The following is a 20283-nucleotide window of genomic DNA, read 5'->3' as shown; positions in this document are numbered from 1 at the left end:
AAACAGATGAGGGCAGGACGATACGGGGTTAGAAAATATCAGTGTAAGAGCAAACTGATGCCTTGCAGTCATAGAACAGGACTTCACTGGGCCAATCCGCAGTCAGTGGTGTAGCTACAGGGGGCACGGGGGGTGTTAGAGCCCCGGATACTACTTCCCACATTCACATGGGGGGCACACTGCAGGGCCAGTGCCTCTTGCAACTGTGCTTTGCCCCCAAACTCCCCATGGAGTTCAGGGGTGGGGTGGGTGCAGTTGAACGCTGGCCAGTGGGGCTTGTCCTGCCCCCAAACTCCACAAGGAGCTTGGGAGTGGAGCAAGCCGGGCTCGGCCCGCCCCAGAACTCCATGTGGAGATTGGGAGCAGCACAGCCCTGTTTAATACTGACCACAGTTCGCCTGGGTCCAGCTTTAAACTGAAGGCAGGAAGCCTGCAGTTTATAGCTCAACCTAAACTTTGCTGAGGCCAGGATCAAATTGAGCTGCTGGGCTGATTAATTCCAGTGTTAAACTATTGACTTTGCCCTCCCCCAAGCTCCACCTGACCGGAATATTCTAGAAAACACCCCAAACTGGTATTTTTTGCATTGAGAGGTCCTCCCCAAATCTCTCACCATATGACATTCAGTCCCCTTAGAAAAGGATAAGTATTGGTCTCCTTAAGACTCACATTCTGTAGGTTGTTGTAGAAGTCCACACTGCCTGCACAGAGGTAGCGGCCTAGCAAGGTGGCATGGGTGGTAAAGACGGTAGCCACTGGAAGCTTCCGGGTCCGGCAGAGGACGAGACCAATCCCAGCCAGCCACTCATGGAAGTGACCGATGATGAAGGGTTTTTCTTCACATTGTGCAGAAAACTGTAGGAAAAGGCACAATCCAAGATTCAATACGGACATTACAAAAAACGTTATGACAAAAAAAAAAGTTCTTCTCTGATGAGAGTTCTTTTTTTACAAGTCGAACAGCCAACTTTTGTGCAATAGTGTATAACATTTATCCCATCTTAAGCCGTAATGTTAATTAATCAAACTTAAGGCGAATTGTTTTATGTAAAAGTGTTTTTTTTAAATATTCCCTGCTCGTTTTCTTTTGTTGCATTTTTTTATTGTTTTGTTCATCGCTGTTTGTAAACTATTTCCTTTTCTAAAACGGTTTTATGAATGTGTTTAATTTTATCCAATATGCTCATTTATATTGGCTTAAAGCTGCAATGACGTTAATCAGTCAGGAAATTGTAACCCCCATGCTCAGAATGGGTTGACCCAGAAAGGGGTGGAGACTCAAAGCAGCAGAAGGCTGCAGAGCTCATGTAGTTTGGAGGAGACAAGGCTACCAGACTCGGACCTTGATTTGTATAAGCCTTTAACACCTTGTTAAGGGTTTTTTATGTTTGTAATGGGTGAGAGTTCTCCTGGAAACCTTCATCATGTTGAATCCTGTTCATCAAGCCCTTGGAGTCTTCAGGAGCCAACCCACTTGCAAAGAAGAATTGGACTTGGCAGTATCAGTAGACTGTAAATATCAGGACTTGAAAATGCAACCTGAACAGGACCTTGAAGTGTGATATTAAATGTTGATGTTGTATGTTAAGAAAGTAAACCATTTTGTTTTTAAAATTTGTTGTTGCAAACTCATTCCAAGTTCTGCCCCACAGAACCCACAGATAAAGGTTACACAATCACTTTAACAGACATGGCTTTCCCAATGAATAGGGTTGCCAGCTCTGGATGGAGAACTATCTGGAGATTTGGGGGGCGTAGCTTGAAAAGGGTGGAGTCTGGGGAACGGCGTGACCTCAGCAGGGTCATTGCCCAGAGATTGGTCGTAATTGTGGGAGATCTCCAGGTGCCACCTGGAGGTTGGCAGCCCTACCAATGAGCAGTGTTCTAGTCCAGTACTGGGAAAGAGAGGTCCACCGTTTTTGAAACCAGGAAGTCCTCAATTACAGTCCAGGGTAGGGTGAGGTGTGAAGGGGATTTGAGGATTGTTCATCTCACAAGCTGGATTGTTCACTATGGGCGATTTCGCACTTGAGAATTGACATAGGGTCGACTCATCAGGCTGAAAGAGTCGACCTATGTCAATCCCCTCGTAACTTCCCACATCAGCTAAGGTTGTCCAGCCGGAGCTGAGTTCAGAGGGCGGGATCACCTCGGCACGTCATTCACTCGTCGTGCCTGATTGGCTGCTGCGTTTGGGCGGGAATGCGAATGTGCATCTCTTTTTTTCCCAATTTTTTTTACGTTACAGCTACATAGCGCCAGTGTTATACAAAAGTGGGGGGCGGGGGAAAGGCACGCTTTTTGCCGGCGCGAGTCTTCCGTTCTGCACATGCCCAAAACATTCGTCTGTGATTGGCTGAACGGGTGAATCAACCCGACAAAGATTCCCCACTCCCATCAGCTTTGCTTGAGTTCAACCTAGCTTCGCTGGTTTACCTCACCTTGGAGGTGGAGTCGAAAATTTAATGGCAGAATGGAGCAGAGCAGGACGAACCCACGTCGGATTCACCGGATGCGGGGAGCACTTGGGTTGAACATAGGTCGAACTTGAGTTCACATGGTGAGTGCGAAATCGCCCTATGTCTGAGCCGAGTTCAAGCCTTTCTCAACAGGAAAGACAATAGAGGAGACCTGGCAGGAACACATTTCCTTACCTCTCCTAGAAACCATGCTGTGAGGAAGCCAAAGAGTACCGCATCGTTGGCTTCTCGGTCATACCAAGGAATCCCAATGGAGCAGCTGTCCCACAGCTCGGTCTTCCAGCGATCGAGACTCCATGCCGTTGCCGCAATATCTATGAGGATCACATACGGGCCTCCCTCGATCAGCCAGCGACCGAAGTAAACCTAGAAGGTGGCAGGCAGAAGATTATCCAATAGTTGGGAATTGGTTCCTATAGTAGAACATTCTTCCTTACTAGACAAGAGTTCAGAATCCCACAGTAAAATCCATACAACAGAGGCTTATTAAGAACATAAGAACAAGCCAGCTGGATCAGACCAGAGTCCATCTAATCCAGCTCTCTGCTACTCGCAGTGACCCACCAGGTGCCTTTGGGAGCTCACATGCAGGATGTGAAAGCAATGGCCTTCTGCGGCTGTTGCTCCCGAGCACCTGGACTGTTAAGGCATTTGCAATCCCAGATCAAAGAGGATCAAGATTGGTAGCCATAGATCGACTTCTTCTCCATAAACCTGTCCAAGCCCCTTTTAAAGCTATCCAGGTGAGTGGCCATCACCACCTCCTGTGGCAGCATATTCCAAACACCAATCACACGTTGCGTGAAAAAATGTTTCCTTTTATTAGTCCTAATTCTTCCCCCCAGCATTTTCAATTTATGACTCCTGGTTCTAGTATTGTGAGAAAGAGAGAAAAAATTCTCTCTGTCAACATTTTCTACCCCATGCATAATTTTATAGACTTCAATCTTATTGGGGGGGGGGGGGAGTGGTGCCCGGGGACAGCACCTCCTTTGGAGGGACGTTAAAACAAAAGATGTGGGTGGAACTTTGAGACCAAAAACAACCAGACTACAGCCCAACAGCCTGGAAAACCCTCAGCGGCCTGGAAAACCCTCAGCAGCCAGTCATAAGCTTCATTTAGAACTCATTGCTTTCCCGATTCTGAGCATTTACACGCAGCTGATTACGACAGCTTGCAACAAATAGATATTTTGCAATACGCTTCACAGTCTGCCGACCCTGAAGAGGCCCTGCCTCAGACTGGGGGCTGCAGGCTTCTCCTTGCAAACTGCCAAACTGTGTTCATTTCTGAAGGAACCAGAAAGGAGTTCTGGCTGCCAGACCTTCCCATTTTCATCCAGGTCCCGGGGGCCCCTCCCTCTCTCTCCCAGAAATCTCTCCTCCCCCCTTCTTAACTCAGTCCTGCATGACCGTTCACCCTCTCTCAACAGGTTTCATGAGATGGGGCGGGCGCAGGCCTAATTTTAGCCTCTGGCTCATGTTACCCCTATCTCCATGTCGTGAAAGGTCGCCTCGTGTTGTCCTGCACTGAGTCGCCTGAAATAACTGCCCGATCAGAAATCTCTACCAGCTTTCCTGGGTGAGAGATTTGCTAAACAAGAAAACTAACAAACGGGTGAAAACAGCAGGCGGGCACACGGCCCCAGCTGCACGTATTTAAGAGGGGAGATCAATTTACGTATCAGCTGCTTCTCTGTCCGGCGGGGATCCAAAGCGGCTCAGAGTATTGATCTCCCTTCTCCATTGCACTCAAAACCATCCTGTGAGGTAGGCAAGTCAGCAAGGGACTAGTCCTAGGTTATTCAGTACACTTCCACAGCAGAATAGAGACTCAGGTCTCCCAGATGCGTTGCCAAATCTTGCTTGGGAAATTCCTGATCATTTTGGAGGCGGATTCTGGTGAGATAAGGGACCTGCATTGGGGCATGATGCCCATCTTCCAAAGCAGCCATTTTCTCCGGGGGAACTAGAGTTGCCAGGTCCCCCTCTGGTCACCAGAATGGGATAGAGCAGTGGTGGCGAACCTATGGCACAGGTGCCAGAGGTGGCACTCAGAGCCCTCTCTGTGGGTACACGCAAACAGAGTTCCCCCTCCCACACATCTAGGCTGGCCTGGGCTGCTGGGCTTGATTATTAGCATTAAACCTAAGACCTAGTTTTGGGGAAGCAGTGCTGGTAACCCTGTTAAGCGCTGTTAAACCCCGCTGATTTTCATGCGAAGGACTAAAGCGCGATCCTTTACCTGGGGGTAAGCTCGGTTGCTGGCAATGGGGCTTGCTTCTGAGTAAACCCACCTAGGGTCGTGATTCACCCATTGGAAGAGTTGCATGGTTGCTTCAACGCAAAGCCACCGACTACCACCAAGCTTACTCCCGAGTAACACGTGCCTCTGAGCCAAGCATTTTTCCTAAACTAAAACCTCAGTATTCAGGTTAAATTGCCGTGTTGGCACTTTGCAATAAATAAGTGGGTTTTAGGTTGCAATTTGGGCACTCGGTCTCAAAAAGGTTCACCATCACTGGGATAGAGGGTAGTTAGGGTTGCTAGATCTAGGTTGGGGAATCCCTGGAGGTTTGGGGATGAAACCTGAATAGAACAGGGACCTCAATGGGGTACAATTCCATAGCGTACTTCCTCCAAAGCATAGGTGTCAAACTCGTGGCCCTCCAGGTGTTATGGACTGCAATTCTCATCATCCCCTGCCAGCATGATGCTGGCAGGGGATGATGGGAACTGTAGTCCATAACATCTGGAGGGCCACGAGTTTGACACCTGTGCTCCAAATCATCCCATTTCTCCAGGAGAACTGATCTCTGTAGTCTGGAGATGAACTGTCCTTCTGGGAGGTCCCCAGGTCCCACCTGGAGGCTGGGATCCCTAAAGGGAACTGATCCCTTTCTTCTGGAGATCAGCTGTCATTCCAGCAGATTTCAAAATGCCACCTGGAGCGGTTGACAACTTCTGACACTCTTAATTACTGTACCACTGGAAATCGCCGGCCAACTACACCTATTTTTGGTGATACAACATTGTGTTCACGTACATGCATTGTGTACAATCAGTACACACAGGAACAGCAAGACATGTGGTCGCCTCCGCACGTGCAGAATAACGCACTTTCGATCCACTTTCACAATTGTTTGTAAGTGGATTTTGCTATTCCGCCCAGCTTCAAAGTGCACTGAAGGTGGACTGAAAATGCATTATTCTACATGTGAGGAAGGGGCCTAAGTACAGTGAGCCCAGTTGTGGCCAATCAGGGCCCACCCACTGCTTCAGACCATAGGTGTCGAGTTCACAGCCCTCCAGATGTTATGGACTACAGTCCCCATCATCCCCTGCCAGCATCATGGAGCTGCAGAGGTGAGTTTGGGCCAAATGTAATGCGAGTCTGAATCTGCCACCGGCTTCTGATGGACCTCAGCCATTGAGAATCCTGTTCCAATCCTGATCCCGTTCCACCTCTTCTCCCTTTCCCATCTTAATAGTTCCAGTTTGTATTGATCATTCTAGAGTTTGGCCCAATGGCTTCTATGTAGAAGAGGAGGAGGTTGGATATATACCCCACCTTTCTCTCCTGTAAGGAGACTCAAAAGGGCTAACAATCTCCTTTCCCTTCCCCTGCAGCACACACCCTGTGAGGTGGGTGGGGCTGAGAGAGCTCCAAAGAACTGTGACTAGCCCAAGGTCACCCAGCTGGCATGTGTGGGAGTGCACAAGCTATTCTGGTTCCCCAGATAAGGCTCCACAGCTCAAGTGGCAGAGCGGGGAATCAAACTCAGTTCTCCAGATTAGAGTGCCCCTGCTCTTAACCACTACACCACGCTGGCTCTCTGTAAAGAGTGAGATCCAGCTGTCTGATATCATGTTTATTGGGCTGGCTCATCATCTTACTCTGTAGAGCACAGGTGTCAAACTTATGGCCCTCCAGATGTTATGGACTACAGTTCCCATCATCCCCTGCCAGCATCATGCTGGCAGGGGATGATGGGAACTGTAGTCCATAACATCTGGAGGGCCGCGAGCTTGACACCTGTGCTTTAGACAATGAGATCAACTGTCAGCTAACTCAATGACTTAAGCCCAGGAAAAGGCGAGTGAGGAAAGGAGTTAAGCAGGGAACAAAAGCAAAGTTGAACCGCATTCGCTGAGTAAGCCCTGAGCTTTGCCGATGCGGAAAGACAGACTCAAGGCACATCCCAGCCTGGCATCGGTGCTTACGCTCCCAGAAATTCAGAGAGCCAGCCGAGAGCTGGGAAATCTCTGTCCCGGAGCGAGGAACGCTTAGAGCTCTTCTCCACCCGGGTGCTGACGCAGCAGTAATCTTGCCAAGGCCTGTGAGCTAAAGTTCAAGCCGAAGTCGTTGAAAGCAGAACGTAAACAAACCCATAAACCTGGATGAAAGGATCTCTGCTTCTCATCTCCTACTTCCAGGCTGCAATTGAAACAAACACCTGGAATGCAGGTACCACCCCCTGAATACGGTTGCCAATCTCCAGGTCAGGGCTGGAGATCTCCTGGAATCAGAGATCAGTTCTCCAGGATAAAAATGGCTGCTTTGGAGGGTGGACTCTACAGCATTATACTCTGCTGAGGGTCCTTCCCAGGGTTTGCCTGCAAAATCTCCAAGTATTTCACAACCCAGAGTTGGCAACCCGATCCCAGAAGCAGGGGAGGCCATAGCACTCCCTGGCCTTCTTTGTATCAGTGTGGTGCAGTGGTTAAGAGCAGGTGCACTCTAATCTGGAGAACCAGGTTTTATTCCACACTCTGCCACTTGAGCTGTGGAAGCTTATCTGGTGAACCAGATTAGCTTGCGCACTCCAACACATGCCAGCTGGGTGACCTCGGGTTAGTCACAGTTCTTTGGAGCTCTCCCAGCCCCACCCACCTCACAGGGTGTTTGTTGTGGGGCGGGAGGGAAAGGAGATTGTAAGCCCCTTTGAATCTCCTTACAGGAGAGAAAAGGGGGGATATAAATCCAAACTCCCCTCCTCCTTCTTCATTATCTCTCTCTCCCAGAGCCATGCTGGATCACAGTATCATCCTATTGTCAAGCAGATGCCTCTGGGATGCCGATAAGGAGAGTAGGATGGAAATGACCATTAATCCTCAAGAGCCAATTCTTAAAGGTACACTGCCTCTGAACGTGGAAGCTTCATTTAGCTGTCGTGGTCAATCTCCATCAAGAGGATCATGCTCCATAAATGCTTCTAATTCCCTTTAAAAGCCTTTTAAGCCACGGCCCATCAGCCCGTCTTGCAGCAGCAAATCCTGTAAGTCAATTATGCACTGCACTGCACAACACACACACACACCCACACACACTTTTTCCTCTCTCGAATCTACTGCCACCCGGTACTTTCTGATGGCAACCGGTGTTGGCATGAAGCCTGTCCCTGCCATTTATGCTGATACCAATCGGGATACTGACACAAATATTGCCCCACACGTTCCCACCCCTTCCCTGGAGCTACCAGTGTGTGGAACCATTCCTGTGGGGCTACAAAGAAGTTGGCGGAACTGGACTAACAATACAAAGGCAGCATAAACCAAGGACTTCTTTTAACAAGACCCACACCCCCTGAACCCTGAACTATTTGCCCACATTAGAGCAGAAAGATCTAGCAGCAGTTCGGAGCAGCCCAAGAGAATCGGCATTAAAACATCACTGAGGACGAATGGGGAATTCCACCTGCTTCCACCTGACCGGCAGCAGTTGAATAGACAGCCCTTGTTCAAGAGTTTTCTCTGTCCTTTGCATTCAGTTCAAGAGTAAGGAGAGTTTGGATTTATATCCCCACTTTGGATTTATATCCCCACTGTGGCAAGAGAAGAAAAGTTTGGATTTATATCCCCACTTTCTCTCTCATAAGGAGACCCAAAGGCGCTTACAATCTCCTTTCCCTTCTCCCCCCTCAACAAACACCCTGTGAGGTAGGCAGGGCTGAGAGAGCTCCAAAGAACTGTGACTAGCCCAAGGTCACCCCACTGGCATGTGTTGGAGTGCACAAGCTGATCTAGAAGAGTTTGAAGAGAAGAGTTTGGGTTTATATCCCCCCTTTCTCTCCTGCAGGAGACTCAAAGGGGCTTACAATCTCCTTGCCCTTCCCCCCTCACAACAAACACCCTGTGAGGTAGGTGGGGCTGAGAGAGCTTCAAGAAGCTGTGACTAGCCCAAGGTCACCCACCTGGCGTGTGTGGGAGTGTACAGGCTAATCTGAATTCCCCAGATAAGCCTCCACAGCTCAGGCAGCAGAGCTGGGAATCAAACCCGGTTCCTCCAGATTAGATACACGAGCTCTTAACCTCCTACGCCACTGCTGCTCCAGATAAGTTCACCAGATAAGCCTCCACTGATCAAGAGGCAGAGTGGGGAATCAAACCCGGTTCCCCAGATTAGAGCGCACCTGCTCTTAACCGCTACACCACGCTGGAGAGGAAGATCTGCAAAATTCTGCAGAATCAAACCAAGTGTCTTTATATCCAGCGTCCGTTTCCGACAGGGGTCCGCAAAGGGACCTTCTGCTAGCACATCCCTTGCCTCAAACAATCCAAGAATAGGGGAAGGTCTTGGGGAAGAAAACAGAATCACTGACCTACGAAGTTAGCAGAATAATAGGAAGGGGAGGACAAAATGATTAAAGTGCTTTTTGTATCTCCAGGAAACTTACAAAAACACCTCAGAATATAAAAAAGTCTTCATTCAAGTCATCACCAACAGCAAATAAGGCGGAAAACCATTTTCTGGGCCAGATATTCCTAAACCTTTTGAGTCACGGAACACTTTTCACAAGATAAATTTGTCACGGAGCACCATCGTCGCCCTTGTGCCAAAGGAATGTCTTGGCTGTTTTTATCGAACTGCATTTTTCAAGTTGCACAAATTCTTTTTTGAACTCTAAATAGCTTAAATTTTGATCTAAATTTTTTCCCCACTGAAAGTCATTTAAAAGTTGAACTCCTTTTATCTGTTCGGTACATACGTGTCATTGGCAAAAGGGCAACGACGTTTTCACCTAGCATGTACACTGGTTCTAGGAAGGGCCCCGAATGACAACAGTATTTACTTTGGATGGTATTTTTAAGCATTAGGCCAAATTAAGCATCAAGTTTGATCTGTTTATAATACTTGCTATTTGCGCTGCTTCACAACACGCTGCGACAGCTCAATAATCCCTACCCAGTACTTATACACAGTCCATGACTGCACAAATCCACAATTTTGAGATCCTGTCAGATTTGCGCCAACCTCTTTGCAGAGCTCTTGGAGATGCTTCACAGAGGACCAAGTGCTCCACAGAGCACTGTTTGGGAGCTGCTGTTCTAGGCCATCCCGTTTTGAGCAAGTGCGCCTTAAATTGAATGCAGCCCCATGACAGAAGTCATTCAACCAGACATGCTTGGCTACAAACTTCTCCAGGACAAGCACAGGTATGTCCCGATGTTCTGCCACCAGGTTTATCATCACAACAGCCGTCTGTGAGAACCAGGTCTCTCCCTCCCTCCAGCTTCCTTCCCCACATTCTTACTTTGCATCCTTTGGCATTCATAGAGTCAATGGTACGGCGGATGGCTGGGTTGGGTGGATCTATTAACTCCACTTGAGTGCGGACGTTCTGTTCCAGGTAAGGCCCGATCAAGAAGTAGTTCTCGCCCCACTCGTCCAGGGTGATCTTGGCTTTGGTCTGGATAACTGTGTAGATCCCGCCAACTATAAGGAAGGAAAGAGAGGGAGGGTAGGTTAGGTTAGGTCCCTACAGAGAAGAAACTTCGCTCCATCTCCCATGGAATCATGAAGCTGCCTCAAACCAAGAGCTATCCAAATCAATACTGCCTCTTCTAACTGACAGTGGCTCTCCAAAGTCTCGGCTGGGCGGGCTTCCATGTCATCTTTTTCATTGGTTCTCCTTGATCCTTTCTTCTGGGGATTGCTTGGTTCCACAGATGCCCACACCCTCCATCTCAAGCCAACTAAGACCAGCTTCTTTCTTCCCAGAAAGCACTATATTCAACTTCCAGCCAAAATCCTTAGGTCCTCCCTCCATAATTCCTCTGGGATTAATTCCAGGAAGAAGCAGCAGTGGCGTAGTGGTTAAGAGCAGGTGCATTCTAATCTGGAGGAACCGGGTTTGATTCCCCGCTCTGTCGCCTGAGCTGTGGAGACTTATCTGGGGAATTCAGATTAGCCTGTGCACTCCCACACACACCAGCTGGGTGACCTTGGGCTAGTCACAGTTCTCTGGAGATCTCTCAGCCCCACCTACCTAACAGGGTGTTTGTTGTGAGGGGGGAAGGGCAAGGAGATTGTCAGCCCCTTTGAGTCTCCTACAGGAGAGAAAGGGGGGATATAAATCCAAACTCTTCTTCATATGTTAAATTCTCACCTCACTCTGAACATCTGTCATCTTGGCTATGAGCTTTACTTTCTTGGACAGACAATGAACAAGGGGGAAAAGCCTATGAATAATGTAGGGGAAGAAAGAACTTGGCCAGGAAAGAGAACTGCAAAATAAAAGAAGCGGAGATGTTTGTGTTTAATGGAGATGCATGGGGGCTGCATAAAATGTTGCTGGTCGGGAGTTCAAGGGGAAAGAGTCCACAGAATTGGACCACGGAGTGATGGGGACGTGTTCATCCATGCGGTCTTGTGGAAACTGATTGCCTCTCTGCATGCAGTCTTCCTTCCATTGCATCAATATGTATAGTGTTGGCAGGGCAGGGAAATGCACATGCTTTGTTCCAGAGGATTTGTAAATTCAACTTGTTCTTCAGAATGGAGAAGAGAAACTGACCTGTCATACCAATCACACACACAGAGAAGAAGAAGAGTTTGGATTTATATCCCACCTTTCTCTCCTGGAAGGAGACTCAAGGTGGCTTACAAGCTCCTTTCCCTTCCTCTCCCCACAACAGACACCTTGTGAGGCAGGTGGGGCTGAGAGAGTTCCAAAGAACTGTGACTGGCCCAAGGTCACCCAGCAGGAATATAGGAGTGCAGAAACACATCTGGTTCACCAGATAAGCCTCTGCCACTCAGGTGGAGGAGTGGGGAATCAAACCCGGCTCTCCAGATTAGAATCCACCTGCTCTTAACCACTATACCATGCTGACTCTCACACTTATTTATTTATTCAAATCTATGAAATTGACCCAGGCACTGCTATAGTGTGATGAGACAGCTTTGCGGACATTCTAGCCCATTCTTCAAATAGCAGATTACACGCACATAAAAGCTTGAATGTGTAGGGAACTTCAGGCATCAGTTTAACAACAGAGAGCTCCTTAGCATGTCTGTACTCCAGCCCCTGCCATCTCCACTTGTGGGAGTGTCAGCATGGTAGAGTGGTTAAGAGCAGGTGGATTCTAATCTGGAGAACAGGGTTTGATTCCCTACTCCTCCACCTGAGTGGCAGAGGTTTATCTGGTGAACCAGATGGGTTTCCACACTCCTACATTCCTGCTGGGAGACCTTGGGCTAGTCCAGTGATGGCGAACCTTTTCGAGACCGAGTGCCCAAATTGCAACCCAAAACCCACTTATTTATTGCAAAGTGCCAACACAGCAATTTAACCTGAATACTGAGGTTTTAGTTTAGAAAAAATGGTTGGCTCTGAGGCGTGCGTTACTCGGGAGTAAGCTTGGTGGTAGTTGTTGGCTTTGCTTTGAAGCAACTGTGCAACTCTTCCAATGGGTGAATCACGACCCTAGGAGGGTTTACTCAGAAGCAAGCCCCATTGCCAGCAACGGAGCTTAATCCCAGGTAAAGGATCGCGCTTTAGTTCTTTGCATAAAAACCAGTGGGGTTTAACAGCGCTTAACAAGCTTACCTACACTGCTTCCCCAAAACTAGATCTTAGGTTTAATATTAATAATCGAGCCCAGCGGCCCAGGCCAGCCTAGGTGTGTGTGTGTGTGTGTGTGTGTGTGTGTGTGTGTGATTCCCCCCCCTCACATGATGAACTCTGTGTGTGCCCACAGAGAGGGCTCTGAGTGCCACCTCTGGCACCCGTGTCATAGGTTTGCCATCACTGGGCTAGTCGCAGTTCTTCGGAACTCTCTCAGCCCCACCTGCCTCACAAGGTGTCTTGTTGTGGGGAGAGGAAGGGAAAGGAGCTTGTAAGCCACCTTGAGTCTCCTTAGAGGAGACAAAGGTGGAGTCTAAATCTAAACTCTTCTTCTTCAAGATTCTCCAAGTAAAGAATCAGCTCAATTTCCTTGTGGGCCGTCCTGGAGTATATTTTCTTGTCCAGACGTAAAGCGGTGCGGCCTTCAAGGCCCAGAAGGGTCAGGAAAGCTCTTCTGGACTGTGCGCTGAATGAGTCAGGAGCAACATGTTCTATAAAGGGGGCCATGCCATTCAGAGCAGGATAAATGCGGCCGCCTCACATGAACAGCACAAAACCGTAGGGGCAGTGCTGCCCCAGTTGACGTCTGGCACAACCTCAATTGGGGAGGCGACCATGCAATGCTCACAGAAAGGACCACGTTGTGGATTCTTCAGGGGCCATGTGTCACAAGTCCCAGGGCACATGCCATGCCCGATTCTTCCCTGTGGCACTGGTGCCAAGCCACCATAAACCACATAATCCTGCTCCACGTTCATCAATTTAGAGGAATACCACCCCTGCTCTGACTTAATAGAGGAAGCATTTGTTATTAATATAGCTGTTGTCAGGAGCTGATTCACTACAGCAGCCTCTTGGCAAGCGAGCTCTTCATAATCCAGTCTCCAAGAGAGACCTTTAGGGCACCAGATAATGCTTATTTACTCGTGACTGTATCCAAGAGTAGGACAGGTGGCTTGTGCTAAACGTGAAACGGCAAAACTAGACAACCCACAGACAAAGTAGGAGTTTGAGCCACTCGAGTTTGTGGAAAGATCTCTCTTGTCTGTTCGTGGCTCCAGTCTCTGGATCTGGCCAGCTTGATTTTTAGAATATACAAACGGGGACCTGGCAGGTTTCAGAATCTGCCCCCACAGCCAGGCGGAGCTCCCAGCATCCTTTGCCACCAGCTGTGAAGGAAAAGGCAAGTTCATTGTCTGCTCATGTACAGACAATGCTTTTATTTATGGGGGAGTTTAAACCCCTCCCATGTATTATTTAGGATTTCATTTTTTTCCCTGCAAACCTAGGGGGTCCCCAAAGTTTGTGGGGATATCTGTTTTGCGTTGACGCAGCCTCGATCCGCAGCTTCAGATATCTGCAGATGGAAGCCACACTTAAGAAATAGATACATAAATGGTATGTTGATGATTATTTGATCTAAATGTGTAAAGCAGGGGTCTTCAAACTATGGCCCTCCAGATGGTCATAGACTACAATTCCCATGAACCCTACCACTTGGCCATGCTGGCAGGGGCTGATGGGAACTGTAGTCCATGAACATCTGGAAGGCCATAGTTTGAAGACCCCTGGTGTAAAGCCTGCCCAATTAGAAAGGAATAGTCCATTTTAGATACTGCTGACTAGGCCTCTCTGTGTGTTTCTCTTCTGCCTGGCTCCAGTGCATAAACAGTACCGCTTCCAGTTGGTCACAACGGGACAAATGGGAGATTCGGGTCTCCAAGATAAACAGCCGAGCCCAAACTGTCTAATGGATCCGACCAGCACCTTGATCCAGGTCCAGAAGACAATACGGAGCCAGGGAGGATGCTGGAGCACTTTTGTAATGTGTTCTTGGCGACCCAGACGCATCAGGAGTCGAGCCGCCACGCTGTGTATTCAACCGAAGCTTCTAAGACAGCCATCCAAGGCAGCCCCGCACCGAGGACACCGTTCTCATTTCCAGAGTCCTGAACAGAGACAGAAAGTCTTCTGCTGGGTGGAACGAACTGAGGTGGCAAATGGGAAGAGGCTAAAATCGGGCTACTGATGTTCAGTGCTCTGCACTGGTTGATACAGATTAAAAAGACAAGAACATCAGAAAGAGCCTGCGGGATCAGACCAGAGTCCCTCTAGTCCAGCACTCTGCTACTCGCAGTGGCCCACCAGATGCCTTTGGTCTGTGGCGTACCTGGGCAAAACCTGAGTTTGATGCCCCCCCCCATGGGCAGAGCAGCCCGGCCGTGGCACTCACCCATCCCAGACGGCCCCAGCAGCCCAAGTTCACCGGAGGTGGAGCTCCCCATCCTCCTGCTCTGCCTCTTGTGGCTTGTGGGCCACCGTACAGAGTGGGCAGGGCTTAGAAATCAGGCGCCCCACATGACTACAAATTTCTGCGCCTTGGGCAACTGCCCACTTTGCCCAATGAGTGGTACGCCACTGCCTTTGGGAGCTCACATGCAGGATGTGAAAGCAATGGCTGTCTGCTGCTGCTGCTCCCGAGCACCTGGTCTGCTAAGGCATTTGCAATCTCAGATCAAGGAGGATAACGATTGGTAGCCATAGATCGACTTCCCCTCCATAAATCTGTCCAAGCCCCTTTTAAAGCGATCCAGGTCAGTAGCCATCACCACCTCCTGTGGCTTAGTTAATTAGGTAGGGGAGCATAAGGGAGGCCCCCCCCCCCCACAGATGCTCAGCTCTTTGGTCAGCCGAGGCCACGTTACAAACATAATTGTTCTTCCAGCAAACATTGCTTTGTTCCTTTTTCAGCTGTTTGCTAAGCCCAAGAGGGCTAGAAGCTTGACTCAGGATTTTAAGCAAATGATGAGGCTGGCAAGATATTACACTTATTTTCGTGCTAGGCAGAGAGATGCCACACAACAGGACAAAGCCATGACAGTGGAAGAGAAAACTTGTCATTCAAGAAGGGTTCAAGGTGAAGGAAAAGAGATTCCACCTAAACATCAGGAACAACTTCCTGACAGACAGGGCTGTTCGCTAGTCGAATGCACTACCTTGGAGTGTGGTGAAGTCTCCTTCCTTAAAGAGAGGCTGGACGGCCATAATCAAAACACTTTGATTATGTGTTCTTGCATTGCAGGGGGTTGGACTTGATGGCCCTTGGGGTCTCTTCCAACTCTATGATTATACGATTCTAAGGCTTCTGCCGGCCCTGGTGTTTCAGAAGCGGCTGAGCTCTGCTAAAGGCAACTCTTTATCAAGGTGTGCGGCCACTTCAAGGATCAGTCCGCGTTTTAAAGAGTTTGTTACGGAACCAGAGGGGCTTGGCAGTGGGACAGTGGGAGCAGAGCATGATTTCTTGCATGGGGAACACAGCCGTGACATGCACAGCACGTGCCCCGAGGAACTTCGACCTCAAAAGCGGTCAGAGCCTGAACGGTACACACAGCAACTGGCGCGCTCACACTGTGACAAAGCTGGCAAAGTTCCAGCAAGGGCCCGTTAGCACTAGCCAAGCTGCATGCTGCCCTGTGCACCATCCCTAACAACATAACTGCAGCAGAAAGCAGCCCAAACCTTTGACATGAGGTACCTTAGGTGAGACACACACCAGGGAGGTACGAAAGCTCCAGCTATCACAGAGCAGTCTGGGTGAACACGTTAACAGTCTGGCAACCGGCCCCAGTTGGAAACACTCAGCCTAATAGGGCTCTGAAGCCACACACGACCTGCCCAGATAGTTATCGATGCCAAGGAGATTTTATGTTTGAGAGGAACACGGAACACTCACACCGAGCGGGGAGGGGAAACGCTTCCCAGCATTGCTTGGAAAGGCTACAGAGTGGCCGCGGAAACCGGATTCCCAGTATCCACTGCTCTCGATCGCTACACTCATTTCCAGAGAACCCTTGAATCCCAGCCCGCAGAGCTCACTGCTGCTGCTACATTTAATACAGGCGTCTCAGCGTGAGCCCGTGTCTCCTGGTCCCAATAATTCCCATTCCAGTCACACAGCTTAGAGGATGACCTTGGACAGGTCGTGCACTCTTGGCCAAAGCTACCTCACAGGATTGCTTGAGGAAGGAGCAATGGGAGCATCCTGAAATAAGAATGGGACTAGAAGGAGCCCCAAATAATACAGTAAATTCATGTTTGACTATACTTAGGGGTGCTACACAAAGTGTGAGTGCAAAGCCTCCATCTTAGATCTGGGAGATCCAGGTCCTGCCTTATGCCACGGAAGTTCGCTGGGAGACCTTGGGCCCATCACCCTGGCAACCTAACCTACCTCGCAGGGTTGTTGCGACCATAAAATGAGCAAAGGGAGAATGACGCCTTGAGCTGCTTTGGGCCCTCTTTGGAGAGAACAGCAGGGTATAAATGAACAAAATCCTTTACTGTTGCTGCTCCATTCCTGTGTTCCTGAGAAATCCTGGAAGTGAATTGGTGGCTGCTCCCTCTCAGGAACAAATCCTCACAGATAACAGTCCCCAGAAGGTGCCATTTCTAGATGGCAAAGCTGGTTGTGTTGCCTCTCACGCTTGATATGGCTTAGCTCAGGGGTCTGCAACCTGTGGCTCTCCAGATGCTCATGGACTACAATTCCCATCAGCCCCTGCCAGCATGGTCAATTGGGGGCAGGGGCTGATGGGAATTGTAGTCCATGAACATCTGGAGAGCCACAGGTTGCAGACCCCTGGCTTAGCCGATGCAGCAGCTTCAGTCCCCAGATTCAGCTATCCCCCTTAGGACCCCAACAAAGGAATCATGGCTCTCTGGTTCCCAGCCACCGATTGGCCCTATAAACATCACAACTGCATCGAAGCAGCAGCAACAACAAAACACAGACCTTTATTGGCCACTTCCCAGGCCACCTCAAAGAGGATGGAGTTCTCCAGGTCAAGTTCATCATCCCAGTCCTCTAGCCCGGTCAGGGAAGTCACCGAAAGGCTGCGGGCCAAAGGCATGGTACCCGACGGGAGGCGAGGGATGGAGAGCTACAGGATCGGGGTCGTCTGAGAGGCTAGGAGAAGAGACAGAGGGAAGAGCTTTGTGATTCGGTGTCCCCCCCAAATCCTCATCTGAGCCACAACACACCCTTGGAGTTGCAGAGACACCCGTCCCCCCCCCCATTCTCCTTCACTCCAAGTGAAACCACATTCTCCCCAGAAGATGTCCGGCACCTTCTCTGCCTCCAGTGCCAGAGACCCCCTCCATTCCAGAGTTCTTGGCTTCCAGGATCACCAAGTTCTGGCTTCTGGCCCATCCTCTCTCAAGCATTACAATCTATTCTGTACCCTCCTCCCAAATATGCTTGAAAAATCATGTCCTGACCCATCTTTCTTCCATAAAACCCAAGCTTCCTGTCTTCTTTCCCCTCCACAGTATCTTAATTCCTACTTCCAGCCCACCCTCACTGTCACAGGGAAGGCAGCACCCAGTCTTGAGTAACAGCGACAGCTGAGGCAGGGAGAAAAGGGTAAGATGTAAGCAGGGAGGGCAGTTGGGTGTAAGAAAATAACAAGCCCAGAAAACGAAACATGCCTAGAAGCTTCCCAGCCGCCTACGATATAGAAGAAGGATGGCTTGTGGGTTTTTTAATAAGGTTGGAGAGGCAACGAGGATCAGGTGTCAGCAGGGAGAAAACAGGTTAGTAGCATGGGGGAGAACAGCCCCGGAGTACCGAGGGGGGCTCCACCCCAATCTTTTGCAGCAAACTCTGAGGAGTTCAGGATCCCAGGCGAGTGGGTGAGTGGGGCAAAGGAACAGAAAGAATGGGATCCTTTAGGGACCTCGCTGGGAATGGGGTGTATAGGAAAGAGCAGGAAGGCTCAGATTTGGGGGGACGGCAGTGCTGGGGAGTTTGGAGGAGAAAGGATCTGCACCCCCGCAAAGAAGCTGGCATAATAACGCGCAAGGGAAAGGGGGAAATCTCACAAGATCAGGAGGGTGGGACTGAGAGAACGCGCAGGGGGAGTGCAGGAGAAGAGCTGGAAAGGTAACGATTCTTCCTTTTTTAAAGGCCAGGGCCCCTTTAAGGATCGGTGTAGCAAAAGCAGGAAAAGCAGAGGAAACAAGAGAGCAGCTTTGCAACACTTACCTGCGCGCAACTCAGGATGAACTCCGGGCTCCCACTTCCTCCCCATAAATCCAGACCCGCTGCCCAGAGACCCCACCCACTTGGGGGCGTGGCTACGAAGCCACTCCTCTCACGATCCCCCCCCCCCTTGGGGGGATTCTTCCCTGTTAAACTGCAGGGATCCTCTTCTGATCCTTTCTTCTCTCTCTGCCCCCCCCCTTTCCTTTGCATTTCTGGTTCTCTGATTGGCCGAGAGAAACCTCCCATCAGGCTGATGAGTTCCAAAGAAAGGAAGAGAGAGGAAGAGGTTGTTGCAAGGTCTTAAAGGGGAAAGGGTGGCGCAAACCGTGCCAGTAATCCCCCCACCTTCGGGGTCATTGTGTTAGTTGCCCTGTTGCAGACGGGTTGGGGGCTTGCTTCTATGTAACTTGGTCACATTTGAAATGGGAATGGTTAACTTTGGCAACGTGTTCCTTTGAATTACCAAAATTCTTCCTAGCCATGAAATGTTTAGCTCTTAGCCTTCTAACAAATCCCCTTTGGATTGCAAAATTCCCACTTCGTAACCTTCTAGCAAATCCCCTCTGGATTGCAAAATTTCCCCCTTGTACATCAAGAGTGGCCCTGTTGCACTTTCAGAGTATCTGACCGCCTTCTTGTGAATGTGATCGTACTGTGGCCCGATTAGTATGCCAGGAAAATTCCCTGTACCCTAATTGACCAATCTAGGAGTTTCAATCATGGTTTTGGTCCTCCTTGGCTTTAATTTCTGGTTGCTGAATTATTATTATTTTTGGCCGTCAAGTTGCAGTTGATTTATGGCAATCTTGTAGGTTTTGAAGGCAAGCGACGTTCAGAGGTGCTGTTTACCTGCCTCTGAGGCACTAGTTGTGCAGTAGGGTGAGAAAATGCCGCACTCCCCTGGTGCTCCTGGGTGGTCTCCCATCTAGATACTGACCAGGACCGACCCTGCTTAGCTTCCAGGCTATGCAGGTCAAGGTTGCTGATCCTGTCTTTTAACATCTACTGGCATTTTGTGATGACTTTTACAGTGCAGCCCTAAACGAAGTTATGCCCTTCGAAGGCAACTGATTCCAATGCCCGCAGAAGAGTTTGACTCTTCATGATTCTGCTGTCTGTTTTTTAAAATATATTTTCATGCGATCTCCAGTTTTAAGTCTCCAAAGTGGATTGCCAACTGCTGTTTTAATTGCATCCAATTTGGGATTTTTAATGTATTTTTTTAATGTTGGAAAGCACCTTAGGTACTACGGAAAGTAACAATATATGCACATAATAAATAAATGAGTGTAGAGAATATGTGATGCTCATATATCAGGATGGAGAAAAACACTGAACAGTGGGATCAAAAAGCTGTGAAATGCAAAAGAAATAGGGATGGATCCAACCAGTTTTTCCCATGTATCTCAGTCAGTTCTTTCCTTACCTCAACCTCTGTGTCTGTTCCTTACCTCAACCTTTTCCCCACATGCAGGTCCTCTCTGATCATCAGTATAGTCTTTTTAACTACCCCCTCCTCCTTTTTTCACCAACAGAAAAACTGGTGGGACAGATCTGACCCATAGATGGTTTCTATGCAAAGCTCAGCAGTACAAAGGTAAGGAGTACAATCCCTGGTTGATTAGGAAGAACTTTCTGACAGGGCTGTTCGACAGTGGAATTCACTGCCTCAGAGAGTGGTGGAGTCTCCTTCTTTGGAGGTTTTTAAACAGAGGCTGGGTGAATATATGTTGGGAGTGCTTTGACTGTGTGTTCCTGCATGGCAGGGGGTTCAACTTGATGGCCCTTGTAGTCTCTATGATTCTATTATTTTTTTTTTTTAAAGAACATTGGTAGAAATCAGATCCATTCTTGAGAGTAAATCAATGGAAGTAACTGGTGTTGCCTGTTCTAGCTTGGGGAATTCCTG

At 49.1% G+C, this 20283-nt stretch overlaps 1 protein-coding gene across 3 annotated transcripts in view; it reads right to left on the bottom strand.

The window, feature by feature from the left end:
- The window catches only part of GYS1 (glycogen synthase 1), a 31778-nt gene extending 13284 nt beyond the window's left edge, over positions 1-18494 (bottom strand). Inside the window, exons 1-5 of one of the 3 annotated variants that reach the window (XM_048517798.1) lie at positions 18375-18494; positions 17124-17297; positions 10016-10197; positions 2655-2846; positions 670-855 (exon numbers count right to left, since the gene is read on the bottom strand). In XM_048517798.1, the coding sequence (XP_048373755.1) occupies positions 670-855; positions 2655-2846; positions 10016-10197; positions 17124-17241 (678 nt within the window). In that variant the 5' untranslated portion in view covers positions 17242-17297; positions 18375-18494. Of the gene's footprint in view, positions 1-669; positions 856-2654; positions 2847-10015; positions 10198-17123; positions 17298-17518; positions 17537-17608; positions 17626-18374 lie in introns of those variants that run through there. The other 2 variants (XM_048517800.1, XM_048517799.1) reach the window with 2 other exon arrangements.
- Positions 18495-20283: the final 1789 nt, after the last annotated feature.

The sequence above is a fragment of the Sphaerodactylus townsendi genome, linkage group LG15 (genome assembly GCF_021028975.2).
Source record: "Sphaerodactylus townsendi isolate TG3544 linkage group LG15, MPM_Stown_v2.3, whole genome shotgun sequence".
NCBI classification, from domain to species: domain Eukaryota; kingdom Metazoa; phylum Chordata; class Lepidosauria; order Squamata; family Sphaerodactylidae; genus Sphaerodactylus; species Sphaerodactylus townsendi.
The sequence above is the reverse complement of the archived record's forward strand: the minus strand, read 5'-3'. Positions and strand labels throughout refer to the sequence as shown.